Source organism: Natrix helvetica, assembly GCF_964273705.1.
Source record: "Natrix helvetica genome assembly, chromosome: 1".
Taxonomy (NCBI): Eukaryota; Metazoa; Chordata; class Lepidosauria; order Squamata; family Natricidae; genus Natrix; species Natrix helvetica.
Window position 1 is genome coordinate 218,745,354 of NC_138548.1, and position 27,517 is coordinate 218,772,870.

At 43.4% G+C, this 27,517-nt stretch overlaps 1 protein-coding gene across 6 annotated transcripts; it reads right to left on the reverse strand.

The window, feature by feature from the left end:
* Nucleotides 1-15: 15 nt before the first annotated feature.
* On the reverse strand, nucleotides 16-25,968 carry NACA (nascent polypeptide associated complex subunit alpha). 6 transcript variants are annotated; one of them, XM_081962839.1, is made up of 11 exons: nucleotides 25,885-25,965; nucleotides 23,804-23,875; nucleotides 18,833-18,940; nucleotides 16,467-16,532; nucleotides 7,665-10,439; nucleotides 5,731-5,816; nucleotides 4,419-4,496; nucleotides 2,838-2,984; nucleotides 2,328-2,456; nucleotides 738-860; nucleotides 16-128 (listed from the first exon to the last, which is right to left on the reverse strand). In XM_081962839.1, exons 1-11 carry the CDS (start codon nucleotides 25,949-25,951, stop codon nucleotides 114-116), a joined length of 3,666 nt encoding a protein of 1,221 aa, XP_081818965.1. In that variant the 5' UTR covers nucleotides 25,952-25,965; the 3' UTR covers nucleotides 16-113. The 6 variants fall into 6 exon arrangements, with proteins under 6 accessions (XP_081818965.1, XP_081818966.1, XP_081818968.1 ...); XM_081962840.1 differs by having other exon boundaries at nucleotides 7,665-10,436; nucleotides 25,885-25,964; XM_081962842.1 differs by lacking the exon at nucleotides 16,467-16,532 and having other exon boundaries at nucleotides 7,665-10,436; nucleotides 25,885-25,964.
* Between the last annotated feature and the right edge of the window lie 1,549 nt (nucleotides 25,969-27,517).

A 27,517-nucleotide genomic window follows, 5' to 3' on the forward strand; every position in this document is an offset into this window, starting at 1 on the left:
CAAATAGGTGTAAAATCTGTTTAAACCACCACTTTTATTAACTGATAGAAATAGTACAAATTTTCAATTCAGCTGTAATTTCTCTGTAACACCAAAAAGTCCTTTCTGGATGGCTACATCGTTAATTCCTGGAAAGAAACAGAAAAGAGCAAGTGAGAAACAACCTTTTTGTTTATTCCCTTATGTGGTGGGGCGGGAATGTTCACAGCAAATTGTTTAGCTACCCGGCACAGCCAAGTGACCCTGAGGGCTATTATTATAACTGCCTGTGAGGTCAAGGAACAGCAAGGGTGCAATTCTTGCTGTGACAAAGCACAGGCAAAGATACAGTGCCTAGTTCCTGAATAGTTGCCTAGGATATAACATTGAGCACTAAGGCATTTATGTAACTCCCGAGGAAACAATATTGCTGTATTTGTATTAGAAGCTTAAAGAGGTTTAACTGGACTATCTGGAAACAGACATTTCTCCTGTAAGTCACTTCTCTGCCTCACTGCATGGTTAATCTACAGCAGTTAACCTAATTTTTATACTCTATGGTATCTTGATATCCATTTCCCTTGTACTCTAACAATCACTAGCAAACATACTGAATAAAAACAGAACATTATTCTTGTAGTGAGCTGGATAATCAACCAAAATAACCACTTAAAATGCCCATTTAATTCTCCCAACTATATTCTAGAATTTGGGGTACAGCAGTCTTAGTCACATATAGCACTCAATCAAGCACTTACCATAATTGCATTTACGATATCGTTACTGTTATTCTTTAGGGCACGAACCGCTTTTGCCCGGGAAACATTTGCTTGGGACATAACTAATTCAATGTCTTTCACCTCGACGCCAGTCTCATCAACCTGGAAGGAAGAAGATAGATAATCTCTCAAGGCATCTGCCAGGTTTTTCTGTCAACCAGGAAAGAGATGCTCTATTACTCTGTAACACTCAGGATCCCATAGTAACTGTAAGAACCTCCTAAGATGCCACAAAATATAGCCTAAGGAAACCTTATGGATTGTTACAGACATTCTAGTGAAATTAAAAAACTCATGTTTTCATTTTTTATCTCATGACTAGCACGGAATGACAAGTGGTCTGGTGAAAAATATAGCAAAATAGAGAGCTTGTTATAAAATCCAGGGAAAACAAATCAAGAAAAAGAGCAAAATGGAGACTCATTGCTTATATAGTATCATACACATCTAGGAACTCCAAAACTTAATGAACAAAACTCAATAGATTGGCCCGACTGAATGAATCCTGCATATATAGAGAGAGCATGGCTTGATTAGGAGAGAAAAAAAGATTACAGAGCTGACTGACAGGTCTGCTATGCCTCACATTTCCAAAGCACTTCCTAATCTGGGCTTTGCTCCATCCCAGTCCAGGCTAGGCATCTGCTACTAATGATGGAGAATAAGTTGTCTATGTGCACTGCAGGGAACAGGCCAACCACATAGCTGGTAGTGTACAAGCTGTCACCTAGATATCAGGCAGTGGCATCAGTGAATGGCAGCTCTTCTAACACAGGATAAAGCTGAAGCACAATTATAGTTATTAGGATCATGCATGGCACACAATTTAGTTAACACATGGATGCCTCTAGCAAAAATACACTGAAACTAGAAATAACTGGCACTTTAAAAAAAAAATACACAGTACTCCATTCAAATGCTGGAAGGAAGATGCTGAAGAATATTCATTGATAAATAGGCTCAGTTTCTTTCAGCCCGCCACTTAAATGGAAGAAAATATTTGAAAATGATATCTGAAGATTCAAAAAGAATGTCTACAAACTGATAAGAAGTCAAGCAGTATGGCACTTTCCTGGTTGCAAGAATAGAGGTACATGTATACTGTAAGTACTACCATGAAAGAAATGTGGAATGAATTACACCACCTGCCTAGTGTGGACCTGGAAATATAAAGGAAGCTAGATATTTACAAGAGATGGAGAAGGCCAGTACAGGCTGGCCAGTAGACATAAATAAGATACAAAGCAGTCTCTTTTTCTCATTGTCATTTCAGATTGATACCTCTTTTTAGCCTGATACTATCCCCACGAAGTAATTTTATATTCACAGGTAGGCTCAAGAGATGGAGAAAGCCAGTACAGGCTGGCCAGTAGACATAAATAAAATACAAAGCAGTCTCTTTTTCTCATTGCCATTTCAGATTGATACCTCTTTTTAGCCTGATACTATCCCCACGAAGTAATTTTATATTCACAGGTAGGCTCATACATGTCTCAGCAGACAAAATTTGAGGCAATGATACTAGATGCATGCCTTAAACTTTCTGGAAAATCCAGCTCACATATTTACCTCCTCCTCCTCACTTTCTTCTTGTACAGTAGGCGTCTGTGTGTTTTCTTGAATATTTGAAATAGCTTCTCCTTGCACTTTGAATTTCTCAGCAGCAGCCAGCTGTGCTTGCTGAGAGAGATCTTCAATCTGGTAGAAATGGATGAGGGGGAAAAAACCAACTCAATGACTTGTAGAATTTTTTTGATCATCTACAATCAGATAGTTTACAACTGACAATGCTACTGGGTTGCAAAGAAATCAAAATAGATAACTTTATAAATAATGATACTGATAGGCCCAGCAGTTTGGAATGAATTCTTCCCTTTCACATTTTAACTTCTTCCCTTTAACATTTTCCCATGAAACAAAGTGTCCACATGAACCTGTTGTCAGAAAGGTCGTGCAGAGCAAACCTTCTTTGTTTGTTTGAATGATAACCCCAAGTTCTAACTGGTAGCAAATCTACTGATAGTTGCAGAAACAAATGGTAAAGACTTCCTTGCTGGGGATTCCCTAAATTCAGCTTACCTTTGCTTCTCCAAAGACTATATAGGTATCGGAGGCAGGACTTTTATATACATCTGGCTTGGTGATTACAAAGAGGATGTTCTTGGATTTCCTGATAGTAACTCTGGTTACACCTGTGACCTGACGAAGGCCAAGCTTGGACATTGCCTTAAAAACAAAACATAATTGTTTGAGGAAAAGATTTTGACACAGAGCACCTGAGCTAGACTAATAAATGGATTGCAGATAATGAGCCACAGTGAGATCAGAACACTGGACTTATCGTAAAGGTTCCTTTTCTACAGCAGGGTTTTCACAATTCCTTCTGTCATGTGGGAAAAAGTCTTAATTCATTGCAAAATTACTCCTAATACTTTATTTCATTATTTATTTAATTTATGTAGTCACCCACTTCATAGCTGTGGGTGGCTTACAGTAAAAATAGAGAAAAACAATTAAAATGCATTATATAAAAATGCATGGCAGTTGAGCTTCATAAAGGAATGGTTAACAAAGCCAAGAGGCAGCCTCCATCACACTCCAGGCTGGCCCCAAACCTAAGTTTTTAGTTTTAAAAAAGGCCAATAGGGTCAGGGCCAAGGGGGAATGAAGTCTCATAGTTTAGGTGCCCTGGCATTAAAAGCCCTTCTCCTGCATCCTGCCAGCTTACACCCCCTCAACTGATGCCACTCAAAGAATGCCCCCCTCCCTTGCTGGACTGGATGGGTACAAATAATTGGTGATAGTCCCATAAATTAGCACAGTTGTAAAGTGCTGTCAAGGCAACTACCTGCCCCTTGAATTGTACTCAGAAGCCAATGCAACTTGAGGAACACATGCACTCAAAAAACAATGCCATTAACTGCCTGTACACTGCATTTTGCATCAGCTGAGGCTTCCAATTATTCCTTCAAGGGCTTCATGTACAGCATATTGCAATAACTGTGATTTGGCGGTCATAAAGGTTATAAGATGGCCAGTGTAATGGAAGACACACTCATTACTTTTTAATAAATGTAGAACACCTACACAATCCTTTCCTGAAAGGGAAATGGCACCTCCCACTCAAAACCCAACTCAGAATTTTGTGCCAGTAATGCGGTCAACTGTGGGTTATCTCTGGTTCACCTTCTTCTATAAAACAAGGATTGCACTTCAGAGTTTGATTGTTTTTAGAATAAGACTTCTCTGGGCAAAAAGATTCCTTGAAGAGAAGCCAACAGAGATGTATTCAAATATATTCCTTTCTGTGATACGATATAAAACTTTGGAATTTTTGACAAGTTGAGTGTAAAAGTTTATCTGATGTCATGTACATTTCCCAGTAGGTCAAGCAGGGGCTTTGCCAAAAGGAAACGGAAGTAATGGGTTCATTGGTATCTTGTAACTCACCCCAAGTCCTCTTTTGATCAACGGGTTTTCCAAAATAAGGATGTGCTATAAGAAATGACTTGTAGAAATAGCGACAACAAAAATGGAGTTTTGATGGTTGCAGTACAACCCTAGGTGGTATATGTTTAAATGATTAAAGATTCAGGGGGCACCAACAGTTTCTGCTGGCCAAATCAAGCAAGCCACCAGGAATTGTTCATTTGATCTTACCTTCCGTGCTTTCTTTTCACTCCGGCTCTGTTTTGCTTTGCTAACTGGTTCCTCATCTATCTCAGCTGCTGCTGCAAGCTGCCAAGAACACCACATACTTTTTTTAAAAAAAACGCTGATCATCATGAGAATGTGCACATTCATATCTTCACCAAAAAGCCTCCAGATTAAAATACAGGGCCAGACAACTCCCAGTTTCTTTAATTACTCCCAGCTTCTTGCACAACTTCAACTACTGAACAGTTTATTTCTATACCAACTCAGATCACAACGATCTGTGGGTAAGTAGGGTTATTGGCTAGTGTTCTCGGTCTTTGGAATTTTCCCTGTGTATTCTTCAGAAGAGAAAAAAAAGTTCTGGGTGAAACTGAGTGAGGTCAGAAATAGGATGACAAACATTACAATCCACAGCAGGGAATATTTACAATATTATCTATCACTACAGTACTTAAATGTTAAACAAAGCCAACAAAGGGAAAAAAAGATAATGGAAGGGAAGCGAAAGGAAAGGAAGCAGGGCATGATGAAAAACCAAGAACAGTAGCAGCTGTATCTCCATACTTTGCTATATATATATAGCAGAAACAAATTCAAGAAACTGCCCAGTTAGCACCCATTGTAGTTTATCTCTCTAACTCCTGAAATGTTATGTTCTTCGCATGATTTATTCAAAAGGAAAACACCCACTTTTTAAAATATATTACGTATACTGGATACTCTTCCTTTAGTTTCATGTTTGGAAATCGTAGCATAGCAACTTTAGATACATATCCATTGTATTTACCATTTCGCTAACTGATATAGACAACAGGGATGAAAAATTGGGGCCATGGCACAAATCAGAATGTGCACTAATGTGAAAAACTATTGCAAATCAGGGTACAAAACTTTTTTTTTAAGCCGAGATCTGCACATTGCCTCTGAATTGTATATGTTGGAAGATGAATACAAAGAAAGCTAGGGAGGAACAGGACAAAAACAAGTTCCACTGAGCTGATCATGGCTAATTTTTCATAATTTTCACCTCCATGCTAGATAAGTAATGATACATGGGAAGAATTGAGATGTAGAATGAGTAAGCATTACCCAAGAGTGCCGGTGATATTGCTGATACTGACTGGGTAGCTGTGCAATTTTTTAAAATATTGCTTGATATTTTTAAAAAGTAGTAGAAAGTGTCAGCCTCTTAGCTAACTAAATTATGCGTTCACAATTGCTGTGTGAGTTTTTTGAGGTTGAAATATACTTACTTTTACAGCCCTGCCCAAGCATATGAAATACAGTTTATGCTGTTCTTCTTTCCCTTTCTCACCTGCGCCTGCTGTGTGGTGGCCTGCGTGGAGTCCTGTTCTTCAAGTTCTGGCACTGATTCATCGCTGTCGGATTCTGTTCCAGAACCTACAGAAATCAACATGCATAATTTCTTTCCAACTTGGTCTCTCTTGGGAGTGGCAGGCAGGCCCAGAGCTTTGCTGCTTGGTTCATGAAGAAGCTTTTATTGTGCCAACATTGTTAAAAAATAATTTCAAGCCAAAACACTTCAGAAATGTCTGGTAGTAAAAGAACATATCCCCATTTCCCACACACATAGAAAAAAATAAATTTAGAGACAACGAAATTCTGAAATGGCAGTGATGTAATATAATAGTGGTTTAACTTACGTGGCAATAGGACAGGGAGTTTATCTTTGTTCAATCAAGGTTCCCAGGAAAAACAGGTGTCTTCCTGGGAACTTGCAAGCAAGATGTTGATCACATTCTCAGGGTAAGGATATTGTTTCATTTAACTAGTACTTTAAAAAAAACAATGACCGTTTCATTTTGGCATACTGTAATTTGGCCCATGATTGGAGACTAGAAATATGCTATGGATCTGAACACCTTTTCTCATTATGCATAGATTCCCTTCCTTTTCACACTTTGTGAGACTTAGGGTTTAGCATGATGTGTACGCAGGACAAACAACTAGCACCAATTAAGACTGCTTCAAAGTGGATTCAGATATCACACTAATCCATGTTTTAATTATGAATTCCTGTTCAGTGTCCTGAAGCAGCTGGGTACACACATGATAAGCCAAAGAAATACTGGTTTAGTACACAGTATGTCATTAAATTTGTTCTGGCAAACTGGTTATCCTGCATCAAAGAACAAAGGAACATGAGCAAGGGAGTGCAAGATGAAGAAAGTCTGCTCAAGTTCATGGCACGTTCCCAAGGTTTTAAAACAATCAAATTTAAGAAAGATGTTTGCAAGGACTAAATGAACACTAAATGATGACTCACTTAAAAAGTAAAAGTACTTTTAAAGCATGTAATTAGTTTGCATTTGTATCTTTCAGAGATAACTTCAAGACACCACCACCATTATATGACTGCCATCTCTAGATGCAAGTTTCAGTGAACTGTTATCTCACATGCCTTAATATCTGTGTGACTGCAATGCAAGAAGGGAATAAATGTGATTACTGACAAGAAAGCATATTCAGGGCAGAGTTTTTCTGGAACAAGCACAATTGATGTCCCCATCTGTCTCACTAATACTACCTTAATTCCAAGTGATGCTAAACCCTGGCACCTTTACCCCAAATTGCATATGCATGTGATTACATTTAAGTGACTGAAAACTAGACAGATACACCAGACTACTCATTTCTACTCTCTAACAGACAACACGTGAATTTAACACACAGGGTATGCAAGTATTTAACAGAGAGCTTCCTCATCCAAAATGCAGTTGCAAATATAGACACTGAACAATAAACTGAAGGAGGACATCAACATTAGATCACAAATTCTTCTAGAAAGAGGGTAAAATACCACCTCATAGCAAATCTACTAGATATGCAACCACAAGCAAAACACTAGAAAGAAAAAAAGCAGGCTGAAATGACAGTGTGCCATTGAAAACAAAGAGGTGATTACAGTTTCTAGGTTAGTTCTCTTCCAAAGATATCAGCTCAGACACATCTATTAAACACACACATCATGCCCAGTGATTCAACTATCACATTAGTAGTGTATGTTCTTAAACATAAATCACGAATCACAGTGTGCACAACAAACTTCAACTATGATAACTTAATCTAGGTTTATTTTGACTTAGTAAATTTTAAATCCTAAATGGCGTGTTTCTAGTCTAACAGTTAAAGCAGAGGAAATTCACACTCCATGCCTGTACAACTAAGTTAGTATTCAGTGAGTGGCCTTTGATATCCATGCACACAGCAAACCGAAGAGGCAAATACCCTTGTCATTCTTCAGGAAAGGCTGTTTGAGAGGAGGAGGTGGTAAAGGAGCAGTTGCTGGAACCTCAGCAAGGGGCACAGCTGTCTTAGGAGAGAAGTCCACCAGGACTGGCTGCAGAGGTGACTCCTCAACATGTACCTCTGGAGGGATCAAGGGTGGCAGCTCGTCGTCTTCAAAGGTAGTAGAGATAGGGCTGGGGGTCACTTCAGGTGCTAAACCAGGTGCAGGTGCAATAGGGGATGGCTTGGGAAGCACAGGGGAAGGCTCTAGCTTTTTCACGGGGGTAGAAGGAGAGGGTGCAGGAGAAGCCGGCTGAGTGAGACTGCTTGCAATAGGTGTAGAAACAGAAGGATCAGCAGGTGCAAGAGGCAAAGGTGTCATTTTCTGGGAAGGCATCGTCTCCCCAGTTGAAATGGAAACCTGGCTCATGTCTAAGGCGGGGACAGGGGGCAATTTGGGGCTAGAGACAGGACTAAGGGTTACTGGAGTAGAAAATGCAGCTGCAGGGGAAACGGGAGGAGTCACTGCAGAAGGCAGAGGGGCAATGCCAGGAGGAGGGATGGCAGAGGCTACAAGGTCAGGAGAGGAAAGAGGCTTAGGAAAAGCAGCAGGGGTTCCAGGAATGGTCACTGGTGCGGGCACCACAGAGGGTGCTGGGTGAGAAACTGCCATTGCTGGGCCCACAGGAGACGTTATCGGGGCAGGTGTGGCTGGTGTCACTGGAGCTGAAGCTGTCTCTGCTACAACTATAGGTGATGCCTGATGTTCAGGAGGAGGTATCTCAGAAGCTGCTGCTGGATGGGAAGCAGGTGCCAATGAGCTAGGAATAACCCCTTCAGAGGCCACTGGAAGGGCTGTGGATCCAGAAATAGGTGCAGGAGTATGGGCAGTAGGTGTTGCAGGACTAGAAACATAATCTACCATAGACAAAGAGCTAGAAGCAAGTTCAGAAGTTGAAAATAGCTTCACAGCAGATGCTGGTGAGACAAGAGCAGGCTCTACTGCAGGCATAGGGCTAGAAACAGCTGTCCCTGGAGTTACAGAAGCAGATACTGAAGAAGCAGGAGCTGGTCCCAAAACAGATGGGACCATCTTGGAAGCAGGTGGCGAAGGGCCCGTGGGAGGCATTGCTGGACTAGAAACAGGGGCTGAAAGGGGAGCAGATTCCACAGCAGGTCCTGTAGGAGCCACAGGACTAGGAACAGTTTTCACAGGCTGCCCTTTGGGTAGTCCTGGAGCAGAGATCAGTCCTGCTGCTGTAGCAGAAGAAGGGGAAATGGGCTCAGGAACAGGCACTGAAGAAGTAGATTTCATTGGGGGCAATGGAGGAAGCGAAGGTGTAAGAACAGAGCCTGATGAGGACATAGGATCTGAAGAAATTTCTGAAGAGGAAGACGGTTTCACAGAAGGAAGTACCGTACTCCGTTCTTTAGGCTTAGACACTGCTGTGCCCAGTGAAGCAGAGCCAGAAATAGGAACGGAAGTGGGACTCTCTGGCTGTGAAGAAAGTGGCACAGGGCTAGAAGGGCCTATTGGGTTTCCAGAAGGGGCTACAGACCCAGAAGCAGGCTTCATTATTGGACCTGCTGTGACCATAGCATCAGCAGGATGTTCTGAGGGAGGAGGTGGTTTCACAGGGGACTTGGCAGGAGCCACCTGTTTAGAAGCCGGCACTGCTTTGTCTAGAGAAGTAGTTACAGAGTTGGAAACGGTTGCCAAAATAGGAGTTTGTAGCTGGGAAGAAACAGATAGTGGACCAGACACAGGGCATACTTCTGGGGCTGCAGGACCAGACACCAATTTCACAGGTGGTAGAGAACCAGAAACAGGTTTGCCAGGAGGACCTTCGGGTAACAATGGTGTAGGAGCAGGCTTTGCTGGGGACATGATACTGGATTCAGGACCAGAAGTAGATTTTGCAGGTGGTATTGCAGGAGCAAGCTTTGCTGGAGGCAAAGGATCAGCCCCAGAAACTTTGGGAGAGGAAGCCGGGATCTCAGAACTGGAAATAGATGCCGAAGGAGTCATAGGATGAGATGCAGATTCTGTAGGTGACCCTGCAGGATGTCCCGGAATCGATACAGGCATTGGAGGAATGATGGGACCGGGAACAGTCATAGAATCAGGAAGAGATGGAACAGAACTGATGGGTATGGAAGGCTGGCGAGGGGGAAGAGAGGATGAAATGGGAGCCACTGGATCGAGAGTAGGGGTTGCAGTGTTAAGGACAGGAAGTGTTGGTGACAAGGCAGGAGCACCGGCAGAATCTGGAGGGAAAGGAGTTGGACTAGAAGGTGAAGCCACAGTAGTAGGAGCTGGAACTGCATCAGGGATGGGAGCTGCAGCCATAGAAAGAGACACAGGAGCAATTGGGAGAATGAAAGGAGCTGGGACAGGAGACGATGGAATTGGAGAAACTGAGGCTGCAGAGGTTGTCCCTGCTGGGCTTACAGGAGATGTTGATGGAGCAGAAGTAAGAGATCCAGAGGAAGTTACTGAGGCTGGGGGAGAAGCTACAGGCCCTAAAGGTATGGACATGCCAAGAGGTGCAACACCAGCCATAACTGGTGGTTTCACGGGAGAAAGGGTCTGAGATAACATAACTGAGTCAGCCGAAGACAAAGCAGCATCAGGAGTGGTTTGTACCAAAGAGACAGGGGTAACCAGTTCTGGTGTAGTAGTAAAGGGACAGAGGCTAGCAAGGGGAGAGTTAGCATCATGGCACGAAGAGGAAGGGTGGAGGGGGCTATAAGTAGAAGAGGTGGAAACAGCTGCTAAAGGAGAAAAAGTAAATCAGCGTTGGAAAAAGAACATGTAGGAAGAAAAATTAAGTTATATATATAAAGCCTCCCACATGGAAGCGCTGTTACTTGTAGGGGAGAAATTATTATAGCTGCTGCCAGAGAATTTTTTTCCTCCCACCCCAAGCAACTTTTCTGGGACACTTAATTTTTAGCCATTATATCATTGGCTTGCTCTTGCGTACTGTATTGTATTACTCTTTATTATGTAAAATGTTACCATATTTTAGTGTATTCCAGTTTGGCAGCATGCACATTTGATGAATAAAACAAAACTGTCTTTGCAGCCATAACACTTCAAAAAGACTCAACATTTCCCATGAAGACACAATCTTCTTTGAGTTGAACTCATTTCCTAGTCACTTTAGAGACATGCCCATGTAATTATTTCTTTTGAGATATTACTTTCTCAATCTAGCCATTTCCCATAGTTTCCCACCCAACTTAGTTTTTTTGAGATCAGCCAAAGTCAGCTTGATGCTGCCAAATAGCTGGGCAAACTACTATACCACAGCTAAGCTATTCAGGTAGTCACTGGTTAACAGCAGCCTAATTCTGCACCTCTTCAAACTTGTGTATAGTCTTGAAAAATAGATTATGACCGGTCCTCAAAATGATGCCCGTTGAAGCATCCTGTCATGTGGTCATGAGTTAAGCATTTTGAAACTGATGGGCATCTGCAATGGTCACAGCATCCCATGGTCATGGCATGATAAGGAGGAGGAGCTTCCAGGGGAATGGCTGCCGGTCTCTGAGCTCTGCAGCTTGCAGATGCAAGGGGGGGGTGCCCCCCCGGCCCTCTTTCCACCTGGAGGGCCGAGGATTAAGAGCAGCGACCACCCTGGCTTTCCATACAGCCTAATTTGGCTTTCCAGGGTGGTCATATAGGCAGGAGGAGAAGAAGTTTGTTCCACCTTGCCCCAGCTGAAGCCGAGATCGGCAGAGATGAGAGTTGGAGGCGGAGCCATGATCGGAGCTCCGGCTGGAGGAGAGGAGGAGAGGAGCGAGGCAGAATGAATAAGAGAAAAGAGAAATAAGAGAAAAGAAAAGAGAAATAAGAGAAAAGAATGGCAGCGATGGCTCCCAGCAACCCGGGCGGCTAGACGGCGATATCGGTGATGCCAGCAGGGCCGAATGGAAGGGTGAGGTTGCTGAAATAGGGGGTGGGCAGGCCACGACAAGATCTATGGAGTTTGGAGCCTAGAGTTTGGAGCTTGGCAGAGGGAGGAGACCTGTGGCACCTGTGGCACCAGGGGCAGGGACATAGAGCTAGGAGGCAGAGGATTTAGCAACCCCTGCCATCAACCCCTGCCATCTGCTATCTGCCTCCTAAGACTAAGACTGTGCCCAGGTGCCCCTCGTTAACCACCAACATCTTTGTACAACTACCTGCCCACTTGCCATTTTGTTTGTGACTATTTACATCTGACTCTGAGCCAACTACTGTGTGCGCCTGCATGATTACCCCCACCATTTTTTCATCAACCCACTAGGGGAAAAAAAAACAAAAACCTCATCAAACATCTATTTAATTCGTCTGCCTACTTACATCATGGACTGCCTCCCGGCCTCCATCTTTTTTACCATCTTCCTGCTGTCTTCTCATTATTCCTTTATTTACCATCTATGTGGAACCTGGCCTGCTGCCTCATTTTATCATCTATGGCACCCTGGCCCTGATTGCATCGCTTTTAGCATCATTATATGTACTCAAGAACAGACCTCATCCTACTGCGGGAGTCCCCCCTCTCGCAGGTGTGGCCCTCCGCCCTTTCGAGGGCCCACCTTGATGATGGATTTATTAATCTCGAGAGGTGGAGGAAGCGGAGAGTTAGGGGGTTTTTAGTTAATTGTTTTTTAAAATTGTATAGGAGTTCCGGGGTTGGGGGGTGGGTGGGTCAGGTCAGGAGCGAGGACAGAGCCAGGTCACCAGGTGTGGTCACGAGCAGAGGGAGCGGTAGGGAGGAGGAGGGGGAGGATGTCGTTCCTGTGCAGGGCTTTTTGATTCCAACGGTCGTAGGGAGGGGCAGATACGAGGACAGATTGAAAATTCGCAGTCGATTGGGAGACCGTGGGTGCTGGTTACACCCGGTCGCTTGTACCAACCCCCGCATGCTAGGTGGTCAGGAGCTCCAGACCCAGGGCCTGAGGCTGGTGCTATGCAATGCGAGGTCCGTTGTTAGCAAGGCCCCCCTCATTCACAACCTAATCTCGGAGGGGGAGCCGGACCTCGCGGGAATAACGGAGACCTGGTTGGGCCACGAGGGAGGTTTACCCCTCGTGGAAATGTGCCCGCCAGGTTATCGAGCATTTCACCAGCCCCGGGCCCAGGGAAGGGGCGGTGGGGTAGCAGTGATTATCCGGGAGGACTTAGAGCCGAGGGAGTCCACTGTGCCACAGACATCCGGATGTGAATCCCTTGTTGTGAAATGGGGCCCTGGGAGACAGTTGGGCCTGCTGATAGTATACCTGGCTCCTCGCTATACATCAGCAGCCCTGCCCGAACTCCTCGAGCTGATCGCATCGGTGGCGGTTGAGATCCCCAAACTTTTAGTGATGGGGGACTTTAACCTGCCATCGGTGGGAGAAGCATCCGAGGGGGTTCGGGAGTTCATGGCCTCCATGACAGCCATGGACCTGACTCAATTGATTCAGGGCCCGACACACGAGGGAGGTCACACCTTGGACCTTGTCTTTGTCTCTGGCCAGTGGTTGAGTGATCTGGGAGGAGGGGACTTAACCATCACTCCCCTGTCATGGTCAGACCACTCACTCCTCCGACTTGACTTCCCTGGTGCTACCCACCGCTGCGGGGAGGCGGAACCGGAAAATACTAGATGGTTCCGCCCCAGGCGCCTGATGGAACCAGAGAGGTTCCAGATGGAGCTTGGGCCACCTTCTGCGGCCCTGACCCGCCCTCGGGTAGAGGACCTGGTGGTCGCGTGGAACAATGCGACTACCGGGGCCTTGAACCGGGTGGCGCCTTTGCGGCCTCTCCGGCGGCAACGCTCCACCCTGGCCCCTTGGTTTACCGAGGAGCTAAGGGTGATGAAGCGCCGCAAGAGATGCCTAGAGAGTCGTTGGAGATCCTCTCGTTCCGAATTTGACCGGACACAGGTACGAGCCCATTTAAGGACGTACCTTGTGGCATTGAGAGTGGCCAAACGTCAATATTGTGCCACTCTCATTGCATCCGCAGAGAACCGCCCTGCCGCCCTGTTTCGGGTGTCCCGCTCCCTCTTATTTCAGAGGCCGCGGGAGGCCCCTTTACAGGGTAGAGCAGAGGAATTTGGGAAATATCTGCAGGATAAAATCGCTCAAATCCGGAAGGATTGGGTCCCTTCCAGTGGTCCTGTAGAGGCGTCCGTGGCGAGTCTTGAGAGACCTATCTGGGAGGAGTTTGACTTGGTTGCCATCGAGGATTTGGACAGAGTGCGTGGACGACTGCGACCCACCACATGTTTATTGGACCCGTGTCCCTCCTGGCTTGTACTGGCATCCTGGGAGGTTACACGCGACTGGCTCCTGGGCCTAGTGAACGCTTCGTTCGGTGAGGGGTCCCTTCCAGCCGCCTTGAAAGAGGCGGTGGTGAGACCCTTGCTCAAGAAGCCTTCCCTGGACCCTACGGAGCTGGCCAATTATCGTCCTGTCTCCAACCTTCCCTTTCTGGCGAAGGTTGTAGAGAGTGTGGTGGCTTATCAGTTTCCACGACATCTGGAGGAAAATGATTATCTAGACCCACGCCAGTCCGGCTTCCGCCCTGGGCACAGCACGGAGACGGCCTTGGTCGCGTTGGTGGATGATCTCTGGAGGGCCAGAGATAGGGGTTGTTCCTCTATCCTGGTCCTATTAGACCTCTCGGCGGCTTTTGATACCATCGACCATGGTATCTTGTTGCGCCGACTGGAGGGGTTGGGGGTCGGGGGCACCGTTTTACGGTGCTTCGGCTCCTACCTTTCTGGCCGGACGCAACGTGTGTTGACAGGGGAGCAGAGGTCGACTCTGTGCCCCCTTACCTGTGGGGTGCCACAGGGGTTGGTCCTCTCGCCGCTCCTGTTCAACACATATATGAAGCCGCTGGGTGAGATCATCCGTGGTTTCGGGGTGGGATACCATCTGTACGCTGATGATACTCAGCTGTACATTTCCACCCCGAACCACCCCAACGAGGCCGTCGAAATGATGTCCCGGTGTGTGGAAGCCGTACGGGTCTGGATGGATGACAACCGACTCAAGCTCAACCCCTCCAAGACGGAGTGGCTGTGGGTTCCGGCCCCCCGGTTCAACCAGTTAATTCCATCTCTGGCCATCGGGGGCATTCAACTTGCCCCGGTGGAGTGGGCGCGCAATTTGGGCGTCCTCCTTGATGCTCGGCTGTCCATGGATGACCATGTGACAGCCGTGGCAAGGGGGGCGTTCCACCAGGTTCGCCTGGTGCGCCAATTGCACCCCCTATTGGACCGGGATGCCTTGCGCACAGTCACTCATGCGCTGGTGACGTCTCGCCTGGACTACTGTAACGCTCTCTACATGGGGCTTCCCTTGAAATGCACTCGTAGACTACAGTTGGTCCAGAACGCGGCCGCGCGGGTAATTATGGGGAGTACAAGGTACTCCCATGTGACACCTTTCCTGCGCGAGCTGCACTGGCTCCCTGTGGTCTACCGGGTGCGTTTCAAGGTCTTGATAACAATCTTTAAAGCGCTCCATGGCTCAGGACCTAGCTACTTGCAGGATCGTATCCTGCCCCATACATCCCTGCGACCAATTCGCTCGCACAGAGAGGGACTCCTCCAGGTGCCGTCCACCAGACAATGTCGGGGGGCGGCGTCTAGGAGTAGAGCCTTCTCTGTTGCGGGCCCAGCCCTGTGGAATGACCTTCCCCCGGATATTAGGACTACCTCTGACCTCTGCGCCTTCCGGATAAAGCTCAAGACGCACCTATTTCAAGTAGCTGGCCTGGCTCAACCATAGTTCGTTCACACTGCTCCTGACGGGTTTTTTAATTTTTGTGACTTTTAGACTTTTATTAGGGGATTTTAAACTATGTTTTAACTGTCTTTTCTTATCTTTATACCTCCTCCATGTACGCGTGTTCGTTTATTCTGTGTGTGTATTGTCCATATTGTTTTTTATGTGTTTTATTGTACGCCGCCCCGAGTCCTTCGGGAGAGGGTGCGGCTAAGAAATAAAGTTGTTATTATTATTATTATTATTATTATTATTATTATTATTATTATTATTGTTGTTGTTGTCATTTGTGGCTCTTACTGGCATACTTACTTACTGACAAGTAAAGTCAATAGAGAAACTGGCAGTAAACTGCAAGTTGTCATGTGACATCAGGCTTAACTACCATGGGTAATTTGGTTAATGGCTGCAGTGGAACTATGTAAGATGTAAGCTGGGTACAGTCGTGTGAAGTTTCACTTAACGAAATTGCTTAGTGCTGAAATTGTCAGTCCCAATTTCGGACATTACGTGAGGATTAACTGTAGCTATCACTTCTGGCACAAATGGATCTTACCATAAATTCAACCCTTTAACAGGTGCTAGTAGTCTTTTCTTTCTATCACCTTCATTTTAAGATAGTAAAGCTGCTAGTTCAGGAAACAAGTTGCAGCGTTTAAGCTTGAAGCATTCACTCCTGTGGTGCACTGGAAATTTGAAAACTTGTTTTCTATTTTAATGAAGGAAGCCTCTGTGATTTTAAATTAAGTTTATTACAGAAGCCTCAAGTAATCAAACTATACTGTATCAATGAAGCATACTGAAGCATCCCCATTTCAGGCAAAACATTATAATCTATGAACCCAGGCATTTGATTAGTTAAACTAAGGACAGAACTTAAACATAGTTATGGAACCTGGCCTTCAAGTGTAGTGATACCAACTATCATTCACTCCCATCAGACTGTATGCCATATTAAAGTAACTGTATTAGTCCAACACTATAAATATAGTGTTTAAGACGGCACATGCTAAGATTAAGAACAAATACCTGATGCTAGAATGGGAGGCTGAGAACAGACTGAAGGTGCTTCGGCAGCACCAGAAATAGCAGATGCTGAAGGAGCAAAATCAACAGTTATTAAACAGCACATCAATAAAACAGGAGCTAGAACAATTGAGAAGATTTTATTCTTTCAGCTCGATCAATACAACCAATAAGACCTCCACAGTTAAAATACTTTGGATCAATTCATGGAAGTTGGGAGGATTCAAGGCTATTAGTAGCTTTGATGGTGCTGTAAATGCCCCTGAAGCCAATCTACTGAGAGATTATGGGCTTCCTTCTACAGTTGGTTGATTTTGAAAACAAATTGCTGACTAGATGAGCCAAGGTTGTTTGTGATCCAATAGCCACTTGCCTATGTTCTTCTATACTTCACATGCAACAGAAAAGCAAATAATTGCATTAGTGACCTGCAAGTCTCTTGGGTTAAATTATTTAGAAAAAGAATAAGCATAAGCTCAGAGAGGTAACATAACATATATGTATTTGTTTGATTGCATGGGACAAGGAATCTCATATCACCTAAGTGCTCTGGTATCTTGAAATCTTCCTCTAGTTTATTTTATTTGACTTATTAATAGAACTCACATGGCTACCCAACTCATAGTGGCTCCGGGTGGCTTACGTGTAAAATCCCAAATACAAAACCCAATATATATTACGTTGGACTGGCTTTTCCAAACTAAGGCAAAAAAAAGAGGAGAAAATAGTTTTATAATAAGGACCTTCAAATTCCTTTTAAAAAATAATACACTCAAGAGTCCTTTATTCTTTTATCTAGAGTCTAGACTAGTGTTTCTCAAACTTGGCCACTTTAAGTCCTGTGGACTTCAACTCCCAGAATTCCCCAGCCAGCTATGCTGGCTGGGGGATTCTGGGAGTTGAAGTCCACAGGACTTAAAGTCACCAAGTTTGAGAAACACTGGTCTAGACTAATGAGTCAGCTGAGCAAAACCTTTTGCTAGTGTAATAACTCTAATAGTGTGAGTTGGGATGACAACAGGACTGGGATGACATCCAGAATTCAAGGCAAATATAGCAAAAGAGTGATGCAAAAGCTAGATTAAGCATGTGGTCCGACTATATCAGTATGGAAACCAAATCTATGAAACTCAATCCTATTCCATCTTGAAGTTTATGCCTTTCTGCTGCTTGCACTTAAAGCTTATATCTTAATTCAAAATATTCCAGAAAAAACGCCGGAATCCACAAGATGAAAGGGATTAGCCTCAATCTCATCATAACTGGCTCACCTGGTCTTAATCCTATATTTTTCCATTAGGCAAATATAAGAGAAAAGGCAAAAAGGCACTTAACTACTTTTTAATAGCTCATTTAATAAGGAAAACAGTTGCATTAAAAGATGAGTGCTTCATGTCAATTCCTGTGCATTAAATCTTAGCAAAACTGGTGCAGCAGTTATACACATGACCGTAGGAGAATTGAACATATATTCCAAAATAAAGAGTAAAATAAGTTCTGGAACAAGGTAGCAAAGCAGCCAAGGATACAATCAGAAAGTTGTACGGTTCATCTTAGTAAGCAGAACTATTTCTCTGTGAACGACTGTACATAGCTGTGAGCCTAGCATTAATTTGAAAGGATTCTTTATTGATAGAATTAGAAAATATTAAGATACAACATTTCATTTATGACTTTCCAAATAAAATGCCTATTGAAAATGACAGAAGGCAAAACCTAGTACAAATAGTCCTGGACATGAGTTGCTTAGATTTGAAAGTACAATGGACCCCTGCCCCTCCCACACAAAAAAAGACTTGTGACCTGGATTCAAAGTTCCAATGGCTGTCTTCCCCCTCCCCCCACCCCTCCAAGCATTTGTAGCTATTGGCAGTGTTCCTGCAATCATGTGACCATGATTTATTACTTCTTTTGACCAGAAACTGGCATTTACTTCTAGCTTCTGGCAAAAATACCCATTGGGGACAATGGGTTTGCTTAATGACCATGAATTCACTTTTAATGATTATGATGATTCCATTAATGACTACTGCAAAATGTGTTTTAAAATTGGGTCAGTCATGTGATGACCCATTTAACGACTGGCACAACTTACAAGTGTAATTCCGAGCTTTCGGTTGGGAGTCAAGGACTATTTGTAACACTTTAGGAAAGGATCAAATACAGTACTGAACAGCTAAAGAGTGTCCAGGTGTTTATTCAAATTTCTGTGGTTTATCAAGAGGGAGAATCAAATCTAAGGGATCAGATTAAACAAGAGCTGGCATTTCAGAAACACTCGTGGTGTTACAGTGCATTTATTTCATTTTAAGTCAGATATATAATATATGTGTGACAGTTCTAGTCTGCTGCTTTAACTTCAGACCTACCTGAACACTCTAAAGCAGTCCCAGCCTGAGAATCCTTGCCTCCTACCTCAGGATTCTTGGTAGCAACTGGCTTGCTCATCGTTTCCATGGGGGCCCCAGGAGCTGGAGCTACAACAATAGTTTTAACCATTCAGAAATCCTACAAGGCTGCTATATATGCCTTTTGAGGCCAGCTGCTCAAGTGGAAATATATCCAATCATGCAGAAAGATGGGAGTTAAACTCAGTTGCAAAAGACAAAAAGCACAGGCATAAAAGAAGCCCACTATAGAAAATGTCCATTTTATTTATATTAGAAATGAATTTGACAAATCAAATTATCTTTCTAACCAAATTAATGTCATTGTGCTGGCAGATTTGAATTAATTAAATGCCTACCTTCATGGCTTCTTCAGATTGTGACAAGATGTTTGAACTCAAGTTAAAAGCAGCTGCTGAATGTTAGTAATGAAGCATCAAAAGCCAGTCTAGATGAACTCATGGTGCATTAGCAGGCATGAATATAACTACTTGACCATAGGATAAAAGCCAGTAAAGGATAACTTAAAAATCAAAGTGTTGCCAGAAACAGCTTACTATAATATATACTGAAAACCAAAGTAGCTTGTTTAGATTTGAATTACCAGCTAGAAATCCATTTTGGATTTATAATAACTTGTTTTTTTCTGTACAGAAACAGGACAGTTTAAAATGGGTCTTTACCAACCTCATAATTAGACCAGTTTACAAATTTAGATAAGTAAATCTGAAGCAATTGGAATATGGTAGAGACAAATTAAGAGTCCATGATTGTGAATGCAGATGGTCCTTGTTTAGTAACTGCCTCATTTAGTGAAGCTAAAATGATGATTAAAAACTTAAGAACCAATCCTTACATTTTTTGATCTTTGCAGGTCTGTGAAGCAAAGCTGAAGATTATAAGCAGGTCATAGTTACTTAGAAACTGCTTTGCTTAATAACCAAATTGCCAATCCCAACTCTAGTTGCTATAAAGGACTACTCATACTGGCCAGACCCCAACCTTTTGGCACCGGGGATTGGTTTCATGGAAGACAATCTTTCCATAGATTTGGTGGGGAGTGGGAGAGAAGGAGCAGATAACCTAGATCCCACATGTGTGCAGTTTTGCTTGTCTGCCACTCATCTCCAGCTGTGCAGCCCAGAGCCCTGGGACCCCTGCCCTTAATTTATCCCCTGCTCTCAATACTTGAGTGTTCTAGACACCTTTGTTTCCACTATAGAAAAAAGTCTACTGCACCTTTCTCCATTGATAGGGTCAGGGAATTTTCTGGGATAGAAGTCCATTGGGGGCTATGGGGATGGGGAAATAATCCTGCTGGGAACTATTTTCTGCTTTTATTTATTGGCCAAATGATTGTTTTGATGAACTGTAAGTACTGGGCAAGTACTTCTAGAGTTAGCGGAAGGTTTGATCATGGCCATTCATAGATAGATAACAGAGAAAACTTCCTTAAAATATCTTAGTGTGAGATTGGCAAAGAGCTCTTCATTGCTAGAATTGAGGAAAGGGACAACTCCTATATGCAGAGGGTTTGGTTACCCTTGCTGAAGTCTGCATGTAGGAAAGCAAAGACCTGATGTTGTAGACCCTCCTTTCATTTTGGGCTCAGTAGTAGAAAGCTCCCCATGTGAATTCATTTATGTAGATGGGAGAAAGTCATTTGGATTCTATAATAGTAGGTATGATTTTGTAACTATTTCTAGCTTGGTGAAATAAATTCAATCTCCTGGCACATAATTGTAACCAAATGATCCCCCTTGATTTAGTCTAGTGATGTCCAGAAGCTCCTTTTAAGAAACTGATAGCTTGCCTTGATTGAAATATTAGTTTCCTGGCACAGTTGGGTGCTATTAGCATACTCAGTATAATTCTATTCTCCAGTTCTGAACTAGTCTCAGGAGTATAGGTTAATGGGGAAGGTATGTAGCAGGCAGTGGTGGGTTCCGGATCCCGTTGCAACGGGGCCCGGTGTCCTCCACATTAATGCGTGCAGCATGCGCACGCCTCCTTACCTCCTGCAATGCTCTGTGATCCTTCAGCTGCTTGGCGGAGTGTTGCGCAGGCGCCATACGCTCCGTGCACAGAAGCCCCGAAGAGCTCAAATACAGGTAAGGACGGCAGGCAGGCAGGCCCCCAAGAGCACCATACCGGAACAGTACATGGCGCTCCCGGCAGGCACCGGTACGCCTGTACTGAAGCGTACCGGTCGTAACCCACCACTTGTAGCAGGTCTTTGGGCCATGTGCATTTAAATATGTTTACTGCCTATAATTCCTGAGATAGGGAGCATGAGATGAAGCTGTTTTGCCTTGAGCTGATGGGAGTTATCAAAACATCCCTTATTAACTCAACATAATTTGCTTCAGCGTTCTGAGGCTGAGGTCTATTACCTGAGTTCTGAACCTCAGCAGTTGAATTTATCTGATGCCCAGCCCAGAAGTTTGTCTTATTCATAAGCTTTGCTTTGCTCAGCTCTGGTGGTACTAACTTTTCAGAAGTTCTTTTAGATTGTCCCAGAAGATAGAAGCTTTGAGTTTCCTGTTCTTAAACTATTTCTCCTAACCAATTCAGGCTCCTCTCCTGAGGGTGATGTCTCTGATTAATAAAACCTGGTCAGAGAGCAAATTTTCTCTTCCCAAGAGTCACAATCTGAGAGATGTCTTCACTTTCAGTGGAACTGATAGATGTTTTTTCTGAATATTTGGGCTATTTGATTCTGGAAAGGAAGAAGCATTTACTTCAGGGAAAGGAAATTTCAGTAATACATTGATACAGGCAATTATTTAACCCTGGAGACTGAAAATAGTAAGTTCCAGGCAAGTTCCAGTCTTTTTCTAAAGACTCTCACTGGCTATCATGTTTTCCATCGGAACATGCAGTATTTGATATGACAAGATATTCTGCTTCCCCTGTTTTGTTTTAGATATTATTAATATGGAGAAAAAAAAACATAAACCCTCTCAATCATGTGATCTCTAAGGCTTCTGAAGGCTAATGATAGCTTATAGCAGATGTTTTGTTGGTCTCTGTGAAGAAAGGAAGAAATGACATTCTTGGGAGGAGGGAGCATGCTAAATGTGTTTGGTTATCTTTAGGAATGTTGTATGTTATATGAATTCAAAGGTAGGGCAGTCTGTTGGCCATCTTGTTACCTAAAGGAGCTAGATCTGGGCACCATTATGTTGGTTTAATTCTCTTGAAAAGATTAAGCATGGATCTGGAAAGTTAGAAATTAAACTTCTCATTTGGCCTCCCCATAGAAAGCTCCAAAATGTCCAGACACTAGTTGCTGTCCATTAGATTGCTGATTACTAGGTTAAGGTCTCCAAAAAAGGAAAGTGAAAGTCATGAAAACTAAAAAAAGCAAAAGGAAAAAGTGTTTCATGGTGGTTCTAGCCATGCTAGCTTGCAGGCAGGTCTACTCTCCAGAGGACGCCAAGATCAGGAAAACTGCCTTCCAGAGGAAGTGACATCAGAACCCTTTCTAGCTCTCTGGAATCAGGAGAGGTGCATCTATTCCTGAATGCCCTTGCTCTGGTGTAGGAGTAGAAACAGGTACTTGCTGGCTGCCCAGAAGAACAGCATCTCGGCTGCCCAGACCACTCTTCAGACCACTCAATGGAACTCCAAAGTTCCCCTAAGTTTTCAAATCACACGTGCCACCTTCAGGATAGAAACCATTATATTAACAATTCAGCACTGGACAATAAAATAATGAATTTTAGGTTTCATGATAATTGTAAATCCTATGTTTAATAATTACTGCCATATTACTCTATCAACTAGGTCTCCATCTCTCTTTTTGTAGCTCTTGTTTCTTAAATGTTTTAATAAGTACATTAACTTATTTACAAAAAAGAACCATCCAGTAACGGACAACAGCTCCACGCATGTGTGTGCATAGGAGAAGCCAAGTCATATATCATGCAGTATCCTTTAAGATTCCAGCCAGAAATGTGGTAGATAATGAAATTGAATTAGTTGGTATCCAGCATCCAAAATTCCCTCAAGACATATCACTTGAAACATAATAGATAGTAGAGTTCAAAAGTTAGTAAATCCAATATAGTAAAAGTATGCACACAACACAGCCAAACACACTAAAATACAACCAGGGTTTTTAAAAAGCTCATAGCTCACAATTCTAATCGACCCAAAATGAGGCACACTCTTTGCCAATCTCATGTATAGCCAGGCACAGCATGCTTAATAAATGCCTATCTGAGATTTTTTGAAACTGAGTTCTTGATTTTAGAGTTCAAAAATATGATGGTTACAATTATCATCACTTTTCTTTCCTGAAAAAAATCTCAGACATTTACTAGCAATATCATTTTAAAGCATTCCAATTATTCTGTAAGGTCACTCTGATATAAACGCCAAAATATTAAGTGAGTGTCTAACATCTAACATGTGTTACAATACTAAGACAACAGCTCTAATATCTCATCTGATAACCCCAACAAATAAATATATGAAGAAAAAAAATCCAGTAGCTTAGTTATTAGTGTTGTCCATATAATATACTTTAAAGGGCCTAACGTCTTCCCAATGTTCTGGATTAAAGCACAAATTAACACTCAGTTAGGACTTGTGGGGAGTGGAAGGAAAGCTGCTTCAAAATTTCAATGAAACAGAGCATTTAGTTCCAGCTTGCAATCATTCAGTTGCTCACTCCAAAAACATTATATACAATCCCCCCAACATGTATATAGTCACTTCTAATGTTTCCCCTAAATTCTTATTTAACCATACAACGGCTCTATAAGGTAAATCTTTATTTTTAATACTACTACTAATAAAGAGGATGAAATTAACAGATGATTTCCTTAAGGCTATTGCCAAACACATGGTAGAAAGCATGGAACTCTCTCCACAAAGGACTTCTAGGGGTCTCCATGCTGATGGAGAATGTATTTTAAAGGTACATAAATCATCCAAAGTACTAACCTGTTTCAGCCTGAGGCTGGGGCAGCTCCTGTTCCGTTGCAGGGACAGTTTCTGTGGCTTCTCCAGGCATTTCTGATAGAACAGGAACAAAATAAAAGGTAGTTATTTTTGCCCTATATCTTATCTATTGTAGAATACTTTACTACAATAAAATCGTAAACTGTTGCAGTCATGATACCCAGGCAAACCACTTATACATAAGACCTTTAGATACTGTATTAAGATATTAATCCTAAAAAGACAATTTACAGGTAGTCCTCAACTTACAAGTTTGCTTATTGACCATTCAAAGTTACAACGGCACTGAAAAAACCGACTTATGACAATTTTCACACTTATGACCGTTGCAGCATCCCCATGGTGACATGATTTACATTTGAATGCTTGACAACTGATCCACATTTATGACAGTCCCAATATCTTGGGGTCATGTGAGCATCTTTGTGGAACCTTCTGACAAGCAAAATCAATGGGGAAACCAGATTCATTTAACAACCTTGTACTAATTTAACAACTGCAGTGGTTCACTTAACAAACATGACCAGAAAAGTCGTAAAATTGGTTCAAAACTCACTTAACAAATTTGTGACTTAAGCAACATAAATTTGGGGGTCAGCTGTGGTTGTAAGTTGAGGACTACCTGTATTTCTATATTCAGCCAAATGTTTTAAACTATTAAAAAACGCTGATCTGGTCTTCATTTTTGTAATCTTATAACTGCCTTATTATCTCAGTTAAGTGGTCAATGCTTATGATCCAGCAGCAACAACAAAAATAAGTCCAATTATTGGGTTTGAAGTTACTAGTGTATATTGTGCCAGTTTAACTGTGAAAGATGTATGCACCTCACACAAGCCTCCACGGCCAAGTTTCATTACTAGATATTGCTCATACCTTGAAAAACCTTTATACCCACAACTTCTACCCCTTCCCTAATTATAGCTTGGTTCTGTAAATCTCCTTGTTTTTAATTTTATCACACCTCCATCACCATGTGCTTTCCAGGTATCCTTTACCAAGCCAACATCCTTTCACATGCCACTTCATCAGAAGGATGGACTGAACAAGGGGACAGTGCGTAAGCGCACCAGCGTGCCCTCCATCCCTGTCCTATTGTCCCCATTTATTTGTACTCATTTCCCTTGTTCATGTCCATGTTTATATTTTTACCTGTTATCTTGTACATGTTTGACAAACTAAATAAAAGAAAAAATAAAGTGTTAGTATTCTCTCCCTTCCACTAAATATATTTATGCCTGCCTGCTGACACTATCACCACCACCATTATTCCACTTACCGTCCTGCAAGTTTTCTTCCTAATTTTTGCCCCATCTTTGCTCAGTGCCTTGATCTGAGGGGAACGTCTCCCAAGCACAAAGTTTGTGCACGTGTGAAAACAGCAAAGAGTTCACTCTCTTGGCAAATCCTGTCGCCCTGTGCTTGACCACATGCAGAAAATCTAGGCCAGAGGTCTTCAAACTTGGCAACTTTAAGACTTGTGGCTGGCTGGAGAATTCTGGGAGTTGAAGTCCACAAGTCTTAAAGTTGCCAAGTTAAGGGGACCCCTGATCTAGGCGTTCGCGAAGGAGTCCACCCCAACTCTGACGGCAACCTCTCCCTTCAATTCTTTATATCAAACAACATTCGGGGGGGAAAGGGGGCACCGTTTAGCAGAGTCCCCAGTCCAGCCACCGCCCACTATTGAGCAAATCAGGACCTGTCCAAGAACGTTAAGTTCTCTCTTGTCCCCTCCGACTTTATTGGAAGCGCCGGAGTCTTCCTAAGGGTCGGCCTTCTTCTCCCTTGTGCGTTCATTGCCGAACATCATTCTTCCGCCCCCAAACTCCAGGGAGCCTCTCCCCTTGAACCGCAAGGCCGCCCTGACGCCGCATAACCCAGAGCGAATGGCCCACAGCGGCCTATTCGGAGCCCCCGCCGAATCCAACCGTCCCGGGTCGCCCCGCCGCCCTCGGCCCACCCTACTGGAGCCACTTCAGTGTTTCCCATTTAGGCGGCTCCCCGCCGGCCAGCTTACGGAGGGTCAGAGGCGGATTCCGGCGGATACAAACGAAGAGACTTACCGTTCGAGACGATCCGGGCGCAAGATGGCGGAAGAAAAAGACAAGGGAGGTGAAGGGAAGCCGACATCCGGTGTGCGTCGGAAACAGCTTCCGGGTCTTAAAAGAGTCTGTTTTACCACGTGCTCTTTGGGCGCTGCTTCCGGACTCTTCGGAAGGTTGCTTGTTAAAACTTCCGATGCTCAAGCAAAAGTTGGCAGAAGTTCCTAAGTCACGGAGAACACCCCCACCCCCACCCATCAGTCATACCAAAGGTGCTTTTTTCAACAGGCAACTGGACTTCCTGGTTTTTAATATTTATTTTATTCATTTGATTTGTCAATCATTACAAGACAATAGGTAAAAGAATAAAAACGAGTATGAATGAAGTGGGTAGGGATAAATGGGGACAGTAGGACAGGGACGGTAGGCACAATGGTGCATTTATGCGCGCCCCTTTACAGACCTCTTAGGAATGGGGTGAGATCAATAGTAGACAGTTTAAGGTTAAATTCGTGGGGATTTGAAGCTTTAACAACAGAATCAGGTAGTGCATTCCGGGCATTGACCACTCTTGCTGAAGTCGTATTTTCTGCAATCAAGTTTGGAGCGGTTTACATTTGAGTTTTTATCTGTTGTGTGCCCTTGTATTATTGCGGTTGAAGCTGAAAAAGTCATTGACTGGTAGGTCGTTGTAGTGGATGATTTTGTGTACTACTCTTAAGTCCGACCGTAGGGGGCGGTTGTCCAAGCCCAAAATTTCAAGCCTGGTGGTGTAGGGTATTTTGTTGCGTGTACTCTTTCACTCTTCTCGTGAAATACTTCTGGACTCTTCTTTTTCTTTGAAAGTGGTTCCCTTCTCATCCAAGAAGCTTCTTCAGTTCTGACCGGGTGGTGGGTTGAAGCTTCTTGGACGAGAAGTGAAACGTCTTCAAAGGAAAAATACCCAGAAAGTCCAGTTGCCTCTTGAAAAAGCACCTTTGGGACAACCATGACCTGGATGACTGAGAATCTTCATAGACACCTATCAGTCATCAACAGTAGGAATAGTAAAGACAAAAAGTAAAGTCTGTTTATGAATAGATGGTTCTTAATATTTCCTTTATTCTGTAGTATCTATTTACTTATCCAATTTCTGCACCACCCACCTCACTTAAGTGATAAGGGAGTTTACAAAAGTATAAGCACAAAAGATGAAAAACAATGAAAGCCAGGTTAAAAAGCTGCTTAAAAAGTCAAAACAACTTCTTAGAAGAAATTTTCCTGTGTTTGTTTCCTAGCTGGGAAGCAGTCACTGATGCTGAGAAGAAATAGACATGGAAGCCAACTGCCAGAAAAGGGATCCTTTAATTCAGGAAGGCAAGAAAAGTAGTGACACAGCTGAGCGTTTGCAAGCAGATTTGGGGTGTGACTCTGAGCCTTTTATGCTAATTCCCCATTTGAAGCTCCTGCAGCTTGATGGCTTTATTTGTGTGCCTCTAGTTAAAGTGATTGCCCTGGATACTCTCTTTCTGCCTTAATGGGTTAATCCTGTCCCAGGACCTTTGTCTTTCCTATCCTGGGGGTTAATCTTGTCAGGGGGAAGGAAAAAGGGAGTTCGGGTTTTGCCTTGGTGAGTTATTTTTAGCCTGATTCTCCTCTTAATGCAGGGGTCTTC